Genomic DNA, 18,911 nt, shown 5'->3' on the forward strand with positions numbered 1-18,911 from the left:
TAGAACAAATTTCACTATAAACATGTTTGTTGGGCCAGTTTAGACCCAATAACATAAATTTTGTATTGGGTAACAAGTCTGCTGGGGGGTGTTATTGGGCCAGTTTAGACCCAATAACATAAATTTTGTATTGGGTAACAGGTCTGCTGGGGACAACCCCCAGCAGCGCCCCTGGCGGCCTGCATGCTGCTTCTGCTACTGATATCCCCCCTCTGTTGTGCTTTTTTTTTTTTGCTGCCCGTGATTGGGCCGTGAATTGTTCCGGTACTGGGTAGATGGCCATAACGGGACATGCGACATATGCCTTACCTAATATAAACTCCACTGTATCTATGGTCATATATCCATGCTTCAGGATCATGGGCCATGCTGAATCTTAAAATTTGTAGGATATCATGTTTGATCTACGAAGAATCCAATTTTAATATTTTCCTACAAATTAGTTTGGAAGTTAAATGACTCAGGTACCCTAAATTTATTTTTTGAAAAGTGGTACCCTAAATTTATTGCAGTCATAAGTGGCATCATGCTTGACATTGAGGCACTAGTGCCACTTCATCAAAACTACCTACATTTTCTTTTGATTGATGTATTATTTAAATTGAAATTTTCTCTTTTGATCGTCTGTTTGAGTTGTCATTCGGGTTTGACATGGACTGAGGAATATTCATGAAAAATCGTTGCTACTAACAAATAGTGCATGATAATTTAATTAATTGGATGATAAGTAGGACCAGTCTCCTGGATCATTGTGATTAGGTGAAATAGGTCTTTTAAGCGAGAATGGAGGGAGTATGTATGAGAATCCGTCGATCCAGTCTTTCTAGTCGCTTGTAGCGATAGCGAGTGCGTTTAGGGGTAAGTGCACCTGCATAAAAGTTTAAGGATAGAGGAAAAGAAAAATAACATAGTACTGAAGTGTTTTAGCATTTGGAACCCAATATAGACGAACGAAGAGTCCCACTTCCATAGGGAGAAAATTATGTGCATCGATCCTGCAATCTATAAAGAGAAAAATTTCCTGCTCTAGAGTTCCATCCAAAAAAAATTCGTCCACGAAGGCATATGATTAGTCAGACGAGCAGCCGATGAGAGGCTCCCCATCCCATGACTTAGCAGGGAAGGAAATCGCTTCGCTGCACTTTCTGACTCGCTGTACTGCAAAGCATCTCGTCTGTGTTTGCTAGGAACTCGGCTGTCCCAGCTCTTTCTTTGAGTCTTTATTAGAGCGGAATATTTTCGCACCAAGTGCCTTCGGAAAAGCACAAAGGAGCTGAGGACGTGGCTTCTTAGATCCTACCAGCTTTAAATCACCGCGGCCAACCTTTTTCAATCGTGCATAATAATCTGTAAAAAGACCGTCCCTGCATGACAACCAACTAAAGAGGACAGCAAGACAGCCTATACCTAGGTCGGTCTTCCACTACGGCTGATCAGCCTGTCACTAGCATGAAAGCAAGATCGAGTACTGCATTTTGAAAGCTAAGCAAAGAGTTCGGGAGCTGGGACTTATCACTTATTTGCATGATACTAGTATTTTATTAGTAGCATTTTTGTCCATTCCAACGGCAACAAGCTCGACTCCGACTCCCCCCCCCCCCCCCTCCGGCGCCGGCGGCCCACCGCGGCGCCCCCGTGAGGCGGCAGCTGGACTTCACCAACGCCGACGCTGGCGCCGGCGCGGGTGGCGACCTGGAGCTCGACGAGTTCGTCCTCAGCGCCATGGAAGACATTGAGCGGGGCTACAGCGAGGCCAAGCGACGGGCCCCGCTGTGCGTCTGCCGGCGCGGCCAGTGCGCGGTGCGGCAGGACGAGCAGAGCGGCCGGTGGATGTACGTCTGCTCGGCGCAGCCGGTGAGCCTCCCTGCACCATCCAAAGATCGTTTTTTCCCCCTTGATTTTTGCTCAGTTGGGGGAAGGATGGTTCCTGAGACTGCTTTGGGTGGGGGAAATTCACGCCCTGTTTGGTTCACGTTAGGAAGTTCATACTAGCCACTTTAACCGCTAATTATGGGTATTAAATAAAGGCGGTTTGCAAAATCAATTTCAGAACCTTGCACTAGGAACCTTAAAGAATCTATAATGAGGTCTTTGACCGCACGATAAGTACTCCGTGCATGCGAGATTTTTTTTTTTGTAAAACTTGCATGTTAGAATCCTAGCGCGATCCAAACACAGCCTCAGTCCGTGGGGAGGGTACTGTTTAGATGGGGGGATCTAGATTCTTGAAACTTGGTGGTGAAAGGTGTTTGGATAGAAGATGCGGATTTGAGAATGTTAGCATCTGGGCTGGGGGATGGATGCAGAATCCAGGAATTCGGGGAGCGTTTCCTGGGTTGAAGAGCTCTTGCAGGGGTTTTTGCTTAGCCAGTGATGTCCTTTTTATCAGTGAGCAGCTGGTTGTGGTTGGTCTGTTGGATGAAATGTAGTCGACATGTAGTGGTTCCAGGGGAAATTGCGGCTTGTCTGGGCCAAATTTGGCAGTCATATGTCACTTTCGGGCAGTTGGGCTGAAATTGGGGTTGCAGGTTCCCCAGTTGCCAGCAAAGAGATCCTATTTTCAGTTTGCTAAATCCCCACCCTGCTTGGTAAAGCATTTTCCCTGACTCCTCCCACTACTACTGTACAGCAAGGACGATCAAGATCCCAGCGAGAGTGTGCCCCCCATGAAGATCAGTCGAATAATTATGTGACCATTTTCCTTATTACAAGCACGTCATTTCTTTATCAATACAAGCTGCAAATGTTTTGTACGTATAGGAAGCGCACATGATCTGGGAACGGCGTTCCAATATGCCAGGGACTCAGGGAGTACGTTGACACTGATCATCTCCTGATGATGATTAAACAACAAAACCAAATCCCATATCCCAACTCTTTCTCTTGGTGGTGTACACTCTTGGAGTCTTGGGCATTTTAGATCGAGTTCAACTTAGGCCCGTTCCAGGCGTAGCTGGGCTTTCGGACTTGGCATGAACTTGTATAATTGAGAGCCCATTATGAGAAGAGGCGTGCTGTTGTTTTCTGCGGTGAAGTTTGGAATTTGGATGGACCGTGTGGCCCGGTACCATTGTTTCTTTTCATAAAAGATGGGTCTTTTTGTGTCAACTCTTTGATTCCTTTCCAAACTTAAAGCTCAAAGGTGTTGCACCAAACAGTATAAGCAGCAATCTAAAAAAACAGTATAAGCAGATGATAAATGTTAAAGGTAATTTGATTGGTGTTGTTTTACTACTATTCCTTCCGTTTCAAATTATAGGTCGTTTGATTTTTTTTTTACCCCAAGTTTGACCACTCGTCTTATTCTAAAATTTGTGCAAAATATCACTTCTTTTGTTGTGGGTAGCTTTATTAATACAAGATCTTCAAAAATGATTTAAATTTGACAATGTTTGTACAAATTTTTTGAATAAAATGAGTGGCCAAACTTAGGGTAAAAAAAGTCAAACGAATTATAATGTGGAACGGAGGTAGTAGTATATAGTTGCGCAATTACCACTAAGCCATTGGCAGAATCACTGCCCTCATCTAAACCCACCAATGACCAGCGGCCCTCAAGCCCTAATCTCTTGTAATCACGGCCGTGTCTTCAAGTCCGCGGTTGCATAAATGGAGTGGCGCGCTGTGCTTAGTATTTCTCCATTTCTTTTGCAACACAATTTCGTTACTTTGAGTGCGCAGAGGATTTTTCCTAAATCATTTGAGAAACAAATTTCTGTTCCCTTAAATCCAAATTATGGCATTTATTATTATATTATATAGTGTATAGCTGGGTGAATAACAAAAGGCGGGATACACGTGTCTACAAAAATCAAAACAACTACAATTTAGAATGGAAAGAATAATTGATTTTATGCATTATTTAATCTCTCGCGTTCCAATATCCTATAGCATCTTGAGGGAAATTTTTGATTTCCTTCTCATACAGAAACTCCATAGAGATTCTATAGGACTATGGTCATGTTTGGTTAGAGGGTGAAAAAGTTTTCATGAAATTTTTTCACTTTTTTTACCACTAATTAGAGATATTAAATGAAATCTAATTACAAAACAACATTCACAATTATGGTACTGTAGCATGTAATGTGGTTAATAAAGTCTTTGATCACATGATTAGAGGATGATTAGAGACGGTTAATGTAGTATCACTATAGCCAATTATGATGAAACTTGATTTATTATATTCATCTCGAAAAATTATATTTATCCGTGAAAAAGTTTCACAAATATCCATATATGCATTCGTTTTTTTATAAAAAAAATTCACGAGAGTTCGTTTTTATATAAAAAAAATTTCACGAGAGTTTTCTGTACTGCGAAGTTCGCGTGACTCACGGGCCCAAAAAAAAAATCATGTTCCTTGTTCTTCGGTCTACACAAAAAATGGCCGTTGGTGACAAGACAGGAAAATAAAAGCCTGAAAACCCTATACCCTGTGAACATACTATACTACTCCCTCCTTCCCTGTTTATAAGGCATACACGTATATCAAGATTCAAACCTTGTCATCTTTGACCAATAATTTGACTATTAAATTTTTATTTTTATAATGCAAATTTCATATGATTGGATTCATAATCAAATATATTTTACAATGATTATAAGTTTATAATCAAAAGTGATATAATATATGATAAATAAATGGTCAAAGTGTTGTTTAGAAGACCGTGTCATGTTCCACCATGCCTTATAAACGGGGAAGGAGGGAGTAGTATTTTATTAGTACTATTCCCTCTGTTTCAAAATATAAAAGCCTGAAAACCCTATATCCTGGGAACATACTATACTAGTATTTTATTAGTATTATTCCCTCCGTTTATGAACGGAGGGGTAGCATTTTTGTCCATTCCAACGGCAACAAGCTAGAGAGAGAGAGGAGTTTCCCTAGAGAGAGAGGCGATGTGATCATCGGCGGCGGGGGGAAAAGCAGGGGCAAGGCGACGGCGAGCGCGGCAATGAGCAGCGCCACCGCCGACAGTTACCCGGAGAGCGTCGGCTCCTGCCGCCCTCCGTCCCCACCGACTCCGACTCCCGCTCCCCCTCCTCCGGCGCCGGCGGCCCACCGCGGCGCCCCCGTGAGGCGGCAGCTGGACTTCACCGACGCCGACGCTGGCGCCGGCGCGGGTGGCGACCTGGAGCTCGACGAGTTCATCCTCAGCGCCATGGACGACATTGAGCGGGACTACAGCGAGGCCAAGCGACGGGCCCCGCCGTGCGTCTGCCGGCGCGGCCAGTGCGCGGTGCGGCAGGACGAGCAGAGCGGCCGGTGGATGTACGTCTGCTCGGCGCAGCCGGTGTGCCTCCCTGCACCATCCAAAGATCGTTTTTTTTCCGTGGTTTTTGCTCATTTGGGGGAAAGATGGTTCCTGAGACTGCTTTGGGTGGGGGAAATTCAGTCCGTGGGGAGGGTACTGTTTAGATGGGGGCAAATCTAGATTCTTGAAACTTGGTGGTGAAATGTGTTCGTATACAAGATGCGGATTTGAGGATGTTAGCATCTGGGCTGGTAGTGAATGCCGATTCCCGGAACCTGGATAGCAGGGAGCGTTTCCTGGGTTTCTTGCAGGGGTTTTGCTTATCCTGGTGGTGTCCTTTTATGAGTGAACAGCTGGTTCTGGTTGGTGTGTCCATTCAATGTAGTGGTTCCAGGGGAAATTGCTGCTTGTCTGGGCCTAATTTGGCAGTCATATGTCACTTTCGGCCAGTTGGGCTGAAATTTGGGGGTCCAGGTTCCCCGGTTGCCGGCAATGAGAGATCCTATTTTCAGTTTGATCCTTCATCCATCGCTGGTCCAGTTTTTCTACCAGTTTTCTTTGGAGAAAAATCAGATGACCTTGATCAGCAAGTTTGTTAAGTGTGACTTGTACACCTTGGATATCGTAGTTAAATAGTTTTATGCAGACTATAGCAACCTTTTTTTATGACCAAAGCTAGCTAATTTAGCAATGGTTCTGTTTGTTTCACCAGCTAGCTGTGTGTCACTTCAATATGGAGGAAGTTCTTATTATGTCTTCTATTATTACAAGTTTGCAGGAGGGTATGAACATCACATTGTTATGCTTCTGGCTCAAAAACTAGATCTCATTTTTTTGCCAACTAATGTCTATTGTATAGTGGTCAATTTGGTGACACTGGATGCCGTAGTTATCCAACCTAGTCTAATTTTAAAGAGTAAAATGCACTGTGGGTACATGAACTTGTAGTGCTGTGTCAAATAGGTCCATAAACTTAGAAACCGGACATCTAGCCCCTCGAACTTGCGAACCCGTTCACCCCAGGTCCAGTCCGGTTTTGCATGGCTTGCATGGCACTGTGCGCCCGCAATTTGCTACAGTAAACCCGGATTTGCTACAGTTACCGCGGTTTTGTTTTTCCTTTTCTAATTTATTTCGGCTGAATCTTTGAAAAATCATAACTCTTCGATACAACATCGGATGAAGATGATTTTTATATAAAAATTGTAGCCCTCGACGAGATCTACAACTTTCTAGTTTTGAGTTTTTTCATTTGATGAAGTTAAGTTGCCCAAAAAAATTATACAAAAGTACTGTAGCCCAAAACAGTATAAAGCAGCATATTCATGATTTTGTATAATTTTTTTGGGCAACTTAACTTCATCAAATGAAAAAACTCAAAACTAGAAAGTTGTAGATCTCGTCGAGGGCTATAATTTTCATATAAAAATCATCTTCATCTGATGTTGTATCGAAGAGTTATGATTTTTCAAAGATTCAGCCGAAATAAATTAGAAAAGAAAAAACAAAAATGCGGTAACTGTAGCAAATCGCGGGCGCACAGTGCCATGCAAGCCATGCGAAACCGGACTGGACCTGGGGTGAACGGGTTCGCAAGTTCGAGGGGCTAGATGTCCGGTTTCTAAGTTTATGGACCTATTTAACACAGCACTACAAGTTCATGTACCCACAGTGCATTTTACTCAATTTTAAACTACTATACACCTTAAACTCCTTAATGCATCGCCTGTGCCAGTGCCCTCTTATGACTACTGTTATTCTCAGAATGTTGATAATTTCTTACCTTCGCCTGTGGATGCACAATTTTTGTGTCCCCATTGCTCAGCGTGGAGATTTTTAATGGGCATAGAAGTAACTTAGTTCTCTTTGTGTTCCATTTCCTCAACTTCTGCACACTTATTAACAATAATCACAAGATGACTTTGTGGTACTACTAAATTTGTGTGATTGGTACCATATCTTAATCATTTGCCTCCAGAACAAAATCTTATTTTACTGACGTGAGCAAATATCCATGTATCTTGTAATACATTGTATTAGTATACAACAAATTAGGTAGAGGCATTTTAGAAAGATGTATCCATGTCTCTTCCTGCAATCCTACATCAAACAAAAATGTCACCTTTGCACTCCTAACATGACAAACAAGAGGAGCTCTTCGTGTGTAAGTTTTAGCATGTGTAAGAACCAATGAAGTGATGCCTGTGCAAGTTTTATCTTTATTAGATAACTGTAGCCTCAGGTGCCACCCTGTTTTTCCTTTTTAATGCTTGACCAGTGAATAATCACTCATCATGATAATTTTGTGGACCACATTGGATATAAACATGTGGCACTTTTGTCTGAATCTTAGATCCTTAACTATTTATGGTAATGTATCCATCACCCAACCATATGCGCTTTTAGGCACATAATGTAGTAGGTGATAAAGCAGTAATATCATGTTGCAACCGTGATATATGGTTATTGTTTATGTGAATGTACAACCATAATAATGTCAACTGTTTCTATTTAGACTCAAGGACTTGTTTGTAAGTTCTCTTTTTATCCCCAACCTTCTGTTATATTCATTACAAATCAATCTTTTGAAACCTTAGCTGCAATCTGCTTCTCTGGTGTCTAAATGTCAATATCATAATGCCAGTTTCACAAAACTCATATTTGTAGCTTCAAGTTTGATCACATAGCTATTCCTCGCATTTTCCATCATATGCCCTCACACACATCTTTCAGAAAACACAATCATAACCCCTAGTTCTCTAAGATGGCAAGATATAATAGCTTAATGTCGATGTTTCTGAACACAATTACCTTTTGTTTGCATTATTATTGTTTTCTGAAGCTGCAGACTTATTCTTTATGCATTAAAATTTGTACAAGTTCATTCCATTGGTTAGAATGCTCCAATTTGAATCCCACTGTATTTACTTTTGTTTTAATATTCGAAGAATTGAGTTTTATTCTTCATTTATGCATTGTCTTTCAAGTAGCTTGTAAAGTATTTTGACTCGTAAATATTTATGTTTGTTTATATAATACACTACTTTTTATGTATATAGTTGACAAAGTGTTTTATTGTTGAACATGACTTTTCAGAAGTGCAAATATGTTGCTCTATGCGAAGAAGTTATTCTTAGTCCTGAATCACAACCTGCTGTTAGGAGCCATCCTGAACCAAGCAGTCCCTGTGTGCATATTCCAAGCAATCATGTGCCTGAACATGCAACACCAATTAATACCATTAATCTCCGAGGTGCCGGTGCTACAACTCCGACTAATGTCAAACCCCAGGCTCCACTTAATTCCACTTTCCAAGGTCCTGGCAGTACAACTCCAGTTCATGTTAGTGGTGCTACAACTCCGACTAATGTCAACCCCCAGGCTCCACTTAATTCCACTTTCCAAGGTCCTGGGACTACAACTCCAGTTCATGTTAGTGGTGCTACAACTCCGACTAATGTCAATCCCCAGGCTCCACTTAATTCCACTTTCCAAGGTGCTGGCACTACAACTCCAGTTCATGTTAGTGCTCAAGGTGCAGGCTCTGCAGCTGTGGTTAAAGTTAACCCCCAAGGGGCTGGATCCAAAGATGCATGGCCAACCTGCAAGTGTACAGCAGGTAAATGCAGAGTGCTGAGAGTGGACGGTGAAGACTGCTATGTATGTCCTATACCCAAGGTAATGTTTCCTATGGTAAATAGTGTTCTGTTTTCTTATTTCTCTTCAAATGCTTTAGTGTGCCTTGATATTATTATTTAATGGTTAGTCAGTTATAGTTTTCCTTTATTAACTAGATATTTGAGCTCCTGAGATTGTATAGTACTAATATTTTCAAAAAAAAAAAAGATTGTATAGTACTACCTCCAGAACACATGACATTCAGAACATGGGCACTAGTTCCAAGAAAAGTAATCAAATAAATCATGAGAAAAGGGTTCACATGGTTCCCTGTTTTGTGGCAATTTGAACTTTGAAGTAACATGTACTGCTGCCTACTAGCAATATATATTTCAGTGAAGTTGCTCCTGCAATCCTACAGTTGCCGAGTTGCGTAACATGCATACCAAGCCTGCTAGCAGCCAAATGGAAGAGAGCCTTTGAAATCCCCCACCCACTCTGATACGGCAGGATCTTTATTTATGGAACTCACGAAGACAGCTTACAGATAGAGGCAAGTTAACCCAGATCGCCCTCCCTTGGAGGCTCTGATCTCTTTAGGGTTATCTTCTTGCTTACAGACTCCGACTCACACACGACTTATATAGATCCTAACAAACCTGATCCTGCCAACAACTAAGCAACTAACTCCCCTACTCAGCCGGCGCAGCAGCTGCTGATCCTGCATCCGATCCCGCGTCCTTTGGGCGCTTGCGCCTGGAGTATGTGCGCCCAACAAACGCGTCCACAACACACTCGGATTTCAGGCCTAGGACTTGCTTCAGTCAATAGGGTGCCCATCCCATTCAGTGTTTGCAAGACATCTTATGTATTTTCTTTCTTTAACAGAAAAAGAAAGCACATGTTTTCCTTAGGAATGCTGGAATATTATACTTCATTTTCTATTTATCAACACTGAATACTAAGATTTGTGCATTTTTATATTATTCAACTAGATTCTACTGACAAAACTTAAGTAGGCCTGCGAGTTTAGGGCAGTTATAAGACAATGTATTTTTTTTTCTCGAACATGCAGGAGAGCTGCGTATCTTTATATTAAGAGAGAAAGAGCAGTCCAATTACAAAATCATTCCACACCTTGGACCATAGCTGTGTATCTTTATATAAGACAATGTATTAGGGCATAGATGATAGCAATATAGCATCAAGAAAACAACTTACAAAATACAAATTTCCAACATCTTTCTCCGAAATAGATCTTAGATGTATTGTCAGATAACTTTTATTGAAATCATCTGTTTGTGCCTTGTTCAATTGTTTAGAAAGTGTAGATTTGTTAAGATAACCATTCAAAATCACAGTTGTAGATACTTTTAGCTTTTCTAGAAAAAACTTGTCGTAACTTGATGTTAGGCTCATAATCCAAAATTTTAATCTACATGCAATTCGTCAAGCTTCAGAAGCAAGATCAAGATCATGTTGCAGTTGCATTATTTGATCTTGGCCACATGCAAAATTTAAAGACCTAGTGCCTTTTTTTCTAAATAAGTACATCCAATTCCTTTTTTTAATGGCATACTGAAGGCTAGCATGGATTGTAAATTTATTACTGTCGTTGACCAGTAATAGAGCATGGATGGTCTATGACCGTAATTCTGTCTCCAATTCTTCGTGGAGGAATTTTATCAGTTTCGCATGCATTTTTCTTCACTTTTAAATCAACCAGATCTAAATGTTCTTATGAAAAATATAAACAAGCCAGTCCTCCTATGTTATTTGTTAACTTGTGACGAGATGATTGCCAATTTGCCATGATGGATAAGAACCACCTATGATTATTCTTTGCTCGTTATCAAAACCCATTGTTGGACCTCTACACTTACATTCTGTATGCATCATGTATGGTATCGCTTACTGTTTGCTCTGCATATTACTGTTTGCTCTGCAGGGACAAGGTGCATGCAGTCACAAGGTTCCAGTCCATGCCCATGCTGTTGCTAATGACCTACTACAAACTGGAGATGACAACAAAGGAGGGGATAAGGATTTGAAGGACAAGCCTGCTGAGAAGGAAGCCGATGGGAACAACAACCCAGCTCAATTGGTAGATAACAATGCAAATGGAACGGTCAATCATGCTGAAGACGATGAGTGGCCATTTGATGTCATCAATGAAGAAATTGTGCCCACAGCTCAGGCAACACCCTGCGCCGAAGTCCATCAGGGATCACCAAGTATGCTGCGCCAACCGATTGCCACGCAAACACCCACAAAATCACCAATGCCACCTTACAACACCCGCAGCCCCATGACTCCACGCTCAGATGCAATCTGCTATGGATGCCAAGAGAAGGGTCACTATATCAGGGACTGTCCTAAGCCATCTCCGACTCCGAGAACTGGTTGTTTCAATTGCGGCAAGCCCGATCACTGGATCAGAAATTGTCCCCAACCGCGACGGTCTTGAAGCATGTGGTGAACCGTGAACGGATGATCTCACTCTGCCTCTGGGCTATGTGCCTCTGGCATGCTCCTGCTTTTAGTAGTCTTATTAGTTATTAATCGGCTCTTGCATGTTAGTGAAATGTGTGATATATAGAGGGACAAACGCCTAAAAGGTCCCCTAATACGTTTGGGACCAGTAACTGCTTAGTTAACAACTTAATGTAGGTCGTAATAATTCGTGTCTATTGTGTATATATGTGCTGCTACTGTAACCCGTATGTACGTATCGGAATGGTACCTCTTTAGAATGGGATGAATTAAAGAAGTTGTATCCTTGAATCCTTGGCTGCTCTTCTGGATCCGTCTTAGACCAATCTCAGTGGGAATGTCATAAGAGTGTCATGGACATTAAATTTGCTGACACGTACCAATAGTATGAGAAGAGATAAGAGAGGAGTGTCATGAAATGTGAGAGTCCACTGGCACAGTTTTTAAGATTTCAGTCTAAGTAACTGTGATGATGACACTCCCACTGAGATTGGCCTTACTTAACTGGTTGCTTTACGGTTGTGTTGAATTCGATGTTTGCCCATGTCGTAAATCTGTCATCCTGTCAGTTACTCAGATTGTTTATGAAACACAAAGAGGGCATTACGGCAACCTTATGAACACCTTCCACATGTTACCTGGACTCCTTGGTCAAGCTGTGTATGTGATGCGATCAAATCCTGACGGAAACACTTCAATTTCCGCGGAATTGTCTGAACGGGTTTTCGCAGAAACTGCCCAAACGCTGGTCAGATCCCCGCGACTGAATCATGTCGGCTTGTGAAACAGTTCAGCATTCGGAGTCTGACTCGGATGGGTTCTTTGGATTCCTCCAGTTTCAGACACGGCCACTGGGCGGCGCCGTTCAATCCGTGTCCGTCCGTCAGTCGGGCAGTCAGAGGCGGGCACGTGAAGAGCCAGGAAGGACTCTTCCTCCCTCCCCATCGAGGCCTTGACCCGACTGACCGAGGAGCTGACCCGCCGGCGAGAGAGGAGAGACGCCGGTCGTCGTCGTCGCGGTCAGTCGGGATCGAGCTCACGTGCGCCCCGCAGATCGATCTGCAGCCATGGAGATGGAATCGCCGGAGCCGGTCAGAGCAGAGCAGGAGGTGGATCGAGCCGGGAGGTCGATGGAGCCCCGGCTGGCTGGAAACTTCTCCCGCTTTGACTACTCCGGATTCGTTTCGTCCGCGAGAATATACGTGGACTGTCCGACGTGTCCGTATGTTTGGAGTTTGGACTCTGCGTGGCGGCCACTATGCTTATACAGTACGTATATGTATGCGTACAGTCTACCATTCTACTTTGGTTGCAGGTACCTGCAGGCTGCAACTACCCAGGGGCGGAGCTAGAGCTAAATAGAGGGGGTGCAGTGCTTCATAGTAAATGAATGAAATTGAAGCAAATATGGTCAAAATATGAATGAAATTGAAGCAAATACGGTCAAAATCTAAAAAAATATAAGTGATTGTGAAATTTTTGTGGGTTTAGGGCACCCGCACAGCTATAGATAGCTTTGCTCTCTATGGTGGCCACATCAGCTATAGTGAGCAAAATAAACTAGCCATCCGACAGATGATCTCTAACATCTATTAAAAAATTGTGGGTTCCATCTCATCTTATCTCTCCTTCACCTCCTCCCTCCCAACTCTCTACGTTCTCGTGTCGTCGACTACCATGGGGCCCACTCTGCGTGGGAACTTGCGCTATCGGCACTCGCCAGCCATAGCGAGAGCGCCTTCTCTCCCCTCTTCTCTCTTTCCTATGTGTTATCCTTGTAGCAAGTTTAACGACAACGTTGAGGCTGCCCTTAGGGTTTAGAGTTCAGTGGGTGACACACGCATGGGAGGGATAGACCGCGGCACACCACGGGACCCAGGAGGGCCAAATGTACGCCCTGCAAGGCCCAGAATGGGTGAAGCCCGTCACGGCTACCACTGGGAGCGTGTGAGCTACCTGCGCGAGTTGTGCGTGTGCTCGTGAACTTGTATAAGAGAATAAGAGAGAGGAGGCATGTATGAACTAAACCAAAACTAATCCTCTAGACAATTTGTCCTCCTCTAGAACTCTTGCTCTGATCCCCAATTCCTCTCTAGGGGTGGTAATGGACCATGGTCCTAGTGGTCACTTCACAATCCAACTTAACTCTTAACCTTTTTATATTAAAATTGTGTAGAATTAGAGCTCAGTCTTTTTAAGATCCGGTTTTTAAACTATCTGGACCAAATTTGCCGACCCGACCCTATCCCCAGTCCCCCTTGTAGCTAATAAGTTACTGTAATAACAAACGCCTGCGCATACTTTTTTGGCACAGAACGGGAGTCATTTTTTTAAATTTCCGCGAGCACGTGCGTAGACCAGTGCAACTGCCAAGTACTAACGTCTAAATCAGCCCTACAATCAGAGTGTGATCGATAGGAGCGGGCTCAGTACGGCCAGCTCGTTGTGAATGGTGAATTTCAAAAGGATCCTAAATCCAAAAAAAGATGTTTCTACTAAGTTCCTATAAATTTTTAAGAGAAAATTCATTATTCCAGATGTGCTATAGTTGTTAGTGTTGATCTTCACCAACTCGGTCCAATGACCGAGTCGGGCCCTTGACTCGGCTCCCTGGTGAGAGGAGGCCAATCCAACTGTGTTGTGGCCTCTATCGCGCCGGCACTATATAGAGGAGGTAGGGGGCCACCAGAGAAAAAAAACCTAGTAGAATCGTGTCCACTACTCCCACCTCTGCGACCCTGCTGATCAAGGGAGTCACAGAAGCGACGAGAAGGCCTACCGCCGCTACCGTCATCGCCTCCACCGCGGCGCCACTGCACCACCCGTCGCCACCCTAGAGCGGACCTGCACCGAGGAACTCGCGATGGCCAGCAGCACAAGCTCCACCGGCGAGGGTCTCACTCCCCTCCCTCTGTGTTTTCTCTCTCTCAGTTTCTGGTTGTAGATCTATGACATCTTGTTGTATCATGTAAAGAAAAGAGCAATGAAACCCTCTCGATCTGTGCAATGTGCGGTCCTAAGGGCAGCTCCAGTCCTCAATCCGAACTGTGAGTCCACGCCAGACGAACCAAACTTCAGGCCGTGTTTAGATGTTTTGTAAAAAAAATTTGCGATAGAATCTTGCTAATTTGAAGTACTAAATGAAGTCTATTTACAAAACTTTTTGTACAGATGGGTTGTAAATCGCGAGACGAATCTAATGATGCTAATTAATTCATGGTTAATCAATAATTAGCGGATGGTTACTGTAGCATCACTGTTGCAAATCATGGATTAAGTAGTCTCATTAGATTCGTCTCGCGATTTACTGCCCATCCATGCAAAAATTTTTGTAAATAGACTTCATTTAGTACTCCATACATATGTCGAAACATTCGATGTGACATTTTTTGCGTTTACGAGGTTTATGGGCATAAAGAGGTTTCGACACATGCATGGAGTACTAAATGAAGTCTATTTACAAAATTTTTTGCATGGATGGACGGTAAATCGCGAGACGAATCTAATGAGCATACTTAATCCATGATTTGCAACAGTGATGCTACAGTAACCATCCGCTAATTATTGATTAACCATGAATTAATTAGCATCATTAGATTCGTCTCGCGATTTACAACCCATCTGTGTAAAAAGTTTTGTAAATAAATTTCATTTAGTACTTTAAATTAGTAAGATTCTAGCAAAAATTTAAAACACGGCCTTAGTGTGCGCATCGATTTGTGGGACCCGGTATTTATCTGCCCACCAATTCTGCTGCCCTGCCGCTTGGCTGTCCTGTACGCATTTGCCGTTTGACTGAGTTTTTTAATCGGCTCGGTTCGACTCGTGTTTGGATGTCGATTTTCGTTCTGACATCCAAAGGTCGACCGTCACAGTGTATTCTGTTCGTCTTTTTTCAGCCACGGTTCGCTTTCTCCAAACGCGGGAGCTGCCCTAAAGCATAACATTAGCTACTCTATCCGTTTCAAGTCATAGGCTGTTTTAGAAATATGCATTTAGACATATTGTTTATTTAGAGGTGCATAGCAATAATTATGTATTTAGAAAATTCAAAAAAAACCTATAATAATTTAGAACCGAGAAAGTACTATCGATCTCCGGTAATGATAAGTTGATGTCTCGTAGAGCAAATTCAAGCTTAAAATGGCTAGTTTTATTTTCTGGTCTGAACATCAAGTGTAACTGACTGTAAGAAAAGTATGTTAGAAGACTTTCACAAGCGATTCTAGTTGGCCATTTTAACAGATGCATATATATATCGACTCGTATTTACAATATAAGTGAACTGTCAAGCTAATTCTTTTAATGGTTAACAGTGCAAGTGCAACATATCGATGGTTGGATCTGAAGTTCCTTTTCTGTCAAAGGTTCAGGGTTCAGGAACTTGTGTAGCGGCCTCAATGACTAGAAGTTTTCACGTTTTCCCCAATCCTCGTCAGACAGAAGATATGTACACAGCACGTTTCTTTGAAGAAGTGTCGTGCCGTACGTGCTGTCACGTTAAAAACGCCTTCTTCTATGCTTCATTCAGTTGAGTCGGGGCGTGTGTCGCGGAAAAAAAGGCACACACAAAAGAAAGGCGTCGCAGTTTTGCCTTTTTAACACTGGCCTGCGTTTTGTTTATCATAACATTTGGCCATGTATTTGGCTTTTCTGCTGTTCACTAAAAAGTTACCTTATAAGATTTGATCATTTCTTTGGAGGCTACTATGGCCGGCATGGCAGGACTTTTGGTACGTACTTTTCATTTTCCTGCGACCATTTCTTTCATTTTCATTTACCTAGAAGTTAATTAAAGTTTTGGGCAACATACATGCAAATAGTAGAAACCACCCATACAAGTCTCCAGACAATATCGTCAACTGGAAACTTTTTTATTACAAGTACAGTTGAAGCATAGCGTATACTCTCACACACCACAAGTACGTGCGCCTCGTACGTATTACAAATAAAAACCCCAATATGCATGCCTCCACCACCAGACTAATTAAGTGATTTCTACATACTACAGTTTTCTAAAGATAAGATCATAAGAGGGAATCTTTTTAAAATGAAACGTAAGGGAGAAAAACTATTGTTCAGCCAGGCCTTGTTACACTCCAAGGTTTTGCTACAATAGGTCCGAATTGATTGTGGACCGTCCATTTATAGTTAGATCTACATGGCTACGATCACTTGTTACCTCGGTAACACAAGAATTATATATTCATGGACTATAGGTACTTTAGTCTAGATACTTCTAGGTATTTTCTACATTGATCACCATACGATTTTGTCAGATGGGCAGCTCTTATTTTTTTCAATCATTGTAAAAATTCTCATATTTATATATTCTTTTAGAAAAATATTATAAATCTATTATTTTATTATTTGGCCAACAAACGGAGCCTCCACGTTCGCTCTCGTGGCCTAAAAATTTTCACGTTAATCGAAGAAAATAAGAGAAACTAAAATTACCCACCACTGCCATTATGATAAAAATCGACCCAAAATACTCATGTGTCTGTCTAAATATAGCCCACCACGCCATTATAAAGAAATTAATCCAACTACTGTCGTTATGATAAAAATCAACCCAAAATACCCCTGCGTCTGACTAAATATAGCCCACCATGCCAAAATTAATCTAATATTTAACATAGTAATGAGACTCCAAACAACTAGCATTGGGTAAGTTAGGAGATTCTTAAAAATTACGATCATGATTTTTAATTCATTTTTTCATGGGCATAAACATTGATAAAAAAATTCCGACAAGCTTCAAAAAAATATTTGCACACCACAACACCATGCTGGAAAAAAGTAGAAAAATTGTAGCCTTACAGTGTGTACTGAGATATCTTATTATTTGGCCAACAAACGGAGCCTCCACGTTCGATCTTAAGACCTAAAAATTTCCACGTTAATCGAAGAAAATAAGAGAAATTAAAATTACACACCACTGCCTTTACGATAAAAATCGGCCCAAAATACCACTATGTTTGACTAAATATAGCTCATCATGCCATTATAAAGAAACTAATCCAATATATAACATAGTAATGAGACTCCAAACAACTAGCGTTGGGTAAGCTAGGAGATTCTTAAAAATTACTATCATAATTTTTAATTCATTTTCAGACAAGCTTTAGGAAAATATTTGCACACCACAGCACCATGCTGGAAAAAATAGAAAAGTTGTAGCCTCACAGTTTACCGAGAAATGCTATCATTTTAGTTGAATAATTGTAATATTATTTTTAGCATACAATCAAAACATGTACACACAAAGTTAATATATGTTCTATTTACTAACATTTCAGTCAAAAGTTATGTTGAAACTAATAAAACAATGCTGAAAAAACCAGAAACAACCTTATGTCAACCATTGTTTATCTCACTATCTTAGTCAAATCAATCGCAACATATTTGAATTGCAGCATATTTGAATTGATTAAATGAGTATCCAAGGTTAAGAGAGGAACAAAATAGATGCACTAAATCCATATTCCATTGGACTGGAGACGATAAGGGGGATGAGAAAAAATAAGAGAAAAGAAAAAGGAAAATGAGAAAAAGGAAATGCCATAAGCCAGCACGGATACGGAGTGGACGACGCGGAGTAGAGTGTGGAGTATGGAGGAACTATTATTGAATTAGGGGCAACAACAAGAAAAATGAATTGTTGGGGCCTTGGGGGTGAATATGATTCACACGCTCTATCGATTCTACGAATTAAGCTAGGAATGAGAGAGTAAATTTCTCCTTTTTGTCTCCCCTTGAGCAACCAAGATAACAACAAACAAGAAGCAGCAACACCATCAGGTGAGTACCAAGAAGACGCTAAGAAGCTACCGCAAATCATTGACTTAGAATCCAAATTAAATAAATAAAAATATTACGCTACAACATTAACCGTAACATATAAACCTAAAAAATGCTCAAAAAATTTCTTATGTCAAAAATGATACTACCTTCAAATGAATAATAATATGTTTGCCATTGACTCGATCCTCAAAACACAACTTTGAGCACTTTAGTGAAACTAAATATTTTTTAATTAATTTATACAACAACAAACTTAGAACTATCTCAAAATGGTATCCAATTCAAATCTAGTAATATGAAAATAAAATCAAATTATTGATCCTCAAAATAGCTTTAATAGATCTTGATTTTCATCAACAAAAAAATTTACTTTATGAAAGCCGATTAAAAAAATGTAACCTTAAATATACTTACACCTAGCCGCACAAATAATAAATATAAATAATTAAATAATTTAAAATATAACATTAGAGATGGTAACATCTAGCCATGCAAATGCGCGGGTGGACCTTCCTAGTTAAGATTGTTTAGTAATTATTTTTAGCTCTCCTGAAGGCCTTCCACTGACCATCCAATGGATAGGACCTTGGACTAAACGGCCACCACATTCCACCCATGTAATTGGTTAGGATAATGTACTTCCTCTATTTCTTTAAAAAAACAAAAGGATAATATAATACTAGTTATTTGTTCAAGAGTCGATGATTTTAAGTTTTTTTAAAAAAGAAGCCTAATAGC

General features: G+C 41.3%; 1 protein-coding gene across 2 annotated transcripts; it reads left to right on the forward strand.

The window, feature by feature from the left end:
• Nucleotides 1–1,350: 1,350 nt before the first annotated feature.
• Nucleotides 1,351–11,659, forward strand: LOC120644572. Of its 2 annotated transcripts, none has more exons than XM_039921212.1 (3): nucleotides 1,351–1,854; nucleotides 8,352–8,933; nucleotides 10,822–11,659. In XM_039921212.1, exons 1-3 carry the CDS (start codon nucleotides 1,723–1,725, stop codon nucleotides 11,338–11,340), a joined length of 1,233 nt encoding a protein of 410 aa, XP_039777146.1. In that variant the 5' UTR covers nucleotides 1,351–1,722; the 3' UTR covers nucleotides 11,341–11,659. The 2 variants fall into 2 exon arrangements, with proteins under 2 accessions (XP_039777146.1, XP_039777145.1); XM_039921211.1 differs by lacking the exon at nucleotides 1,351–1,854 and adding an exon at nucleotides 4,843–5,294.
• The last annotated feature ends 7,252 nt before the right edge of the window (nucleotides 11,660–18,911 follow it).

This window comes from Panicum virgatum, chromosome 8K (genome assembly GCF_016808335.1).
Source record: "Panicum virgatum strain AP13 chromosome 8K, P.virgatum_v5, whole genome shotgun sequence".
In the NCBI taxonomy this organism is placed as follows: Eukaryota; Viridiplantae; Streptophyta; class Magnoliopsida; order Poales; family Poaceae; genus Panicum; species Panicum virgatum.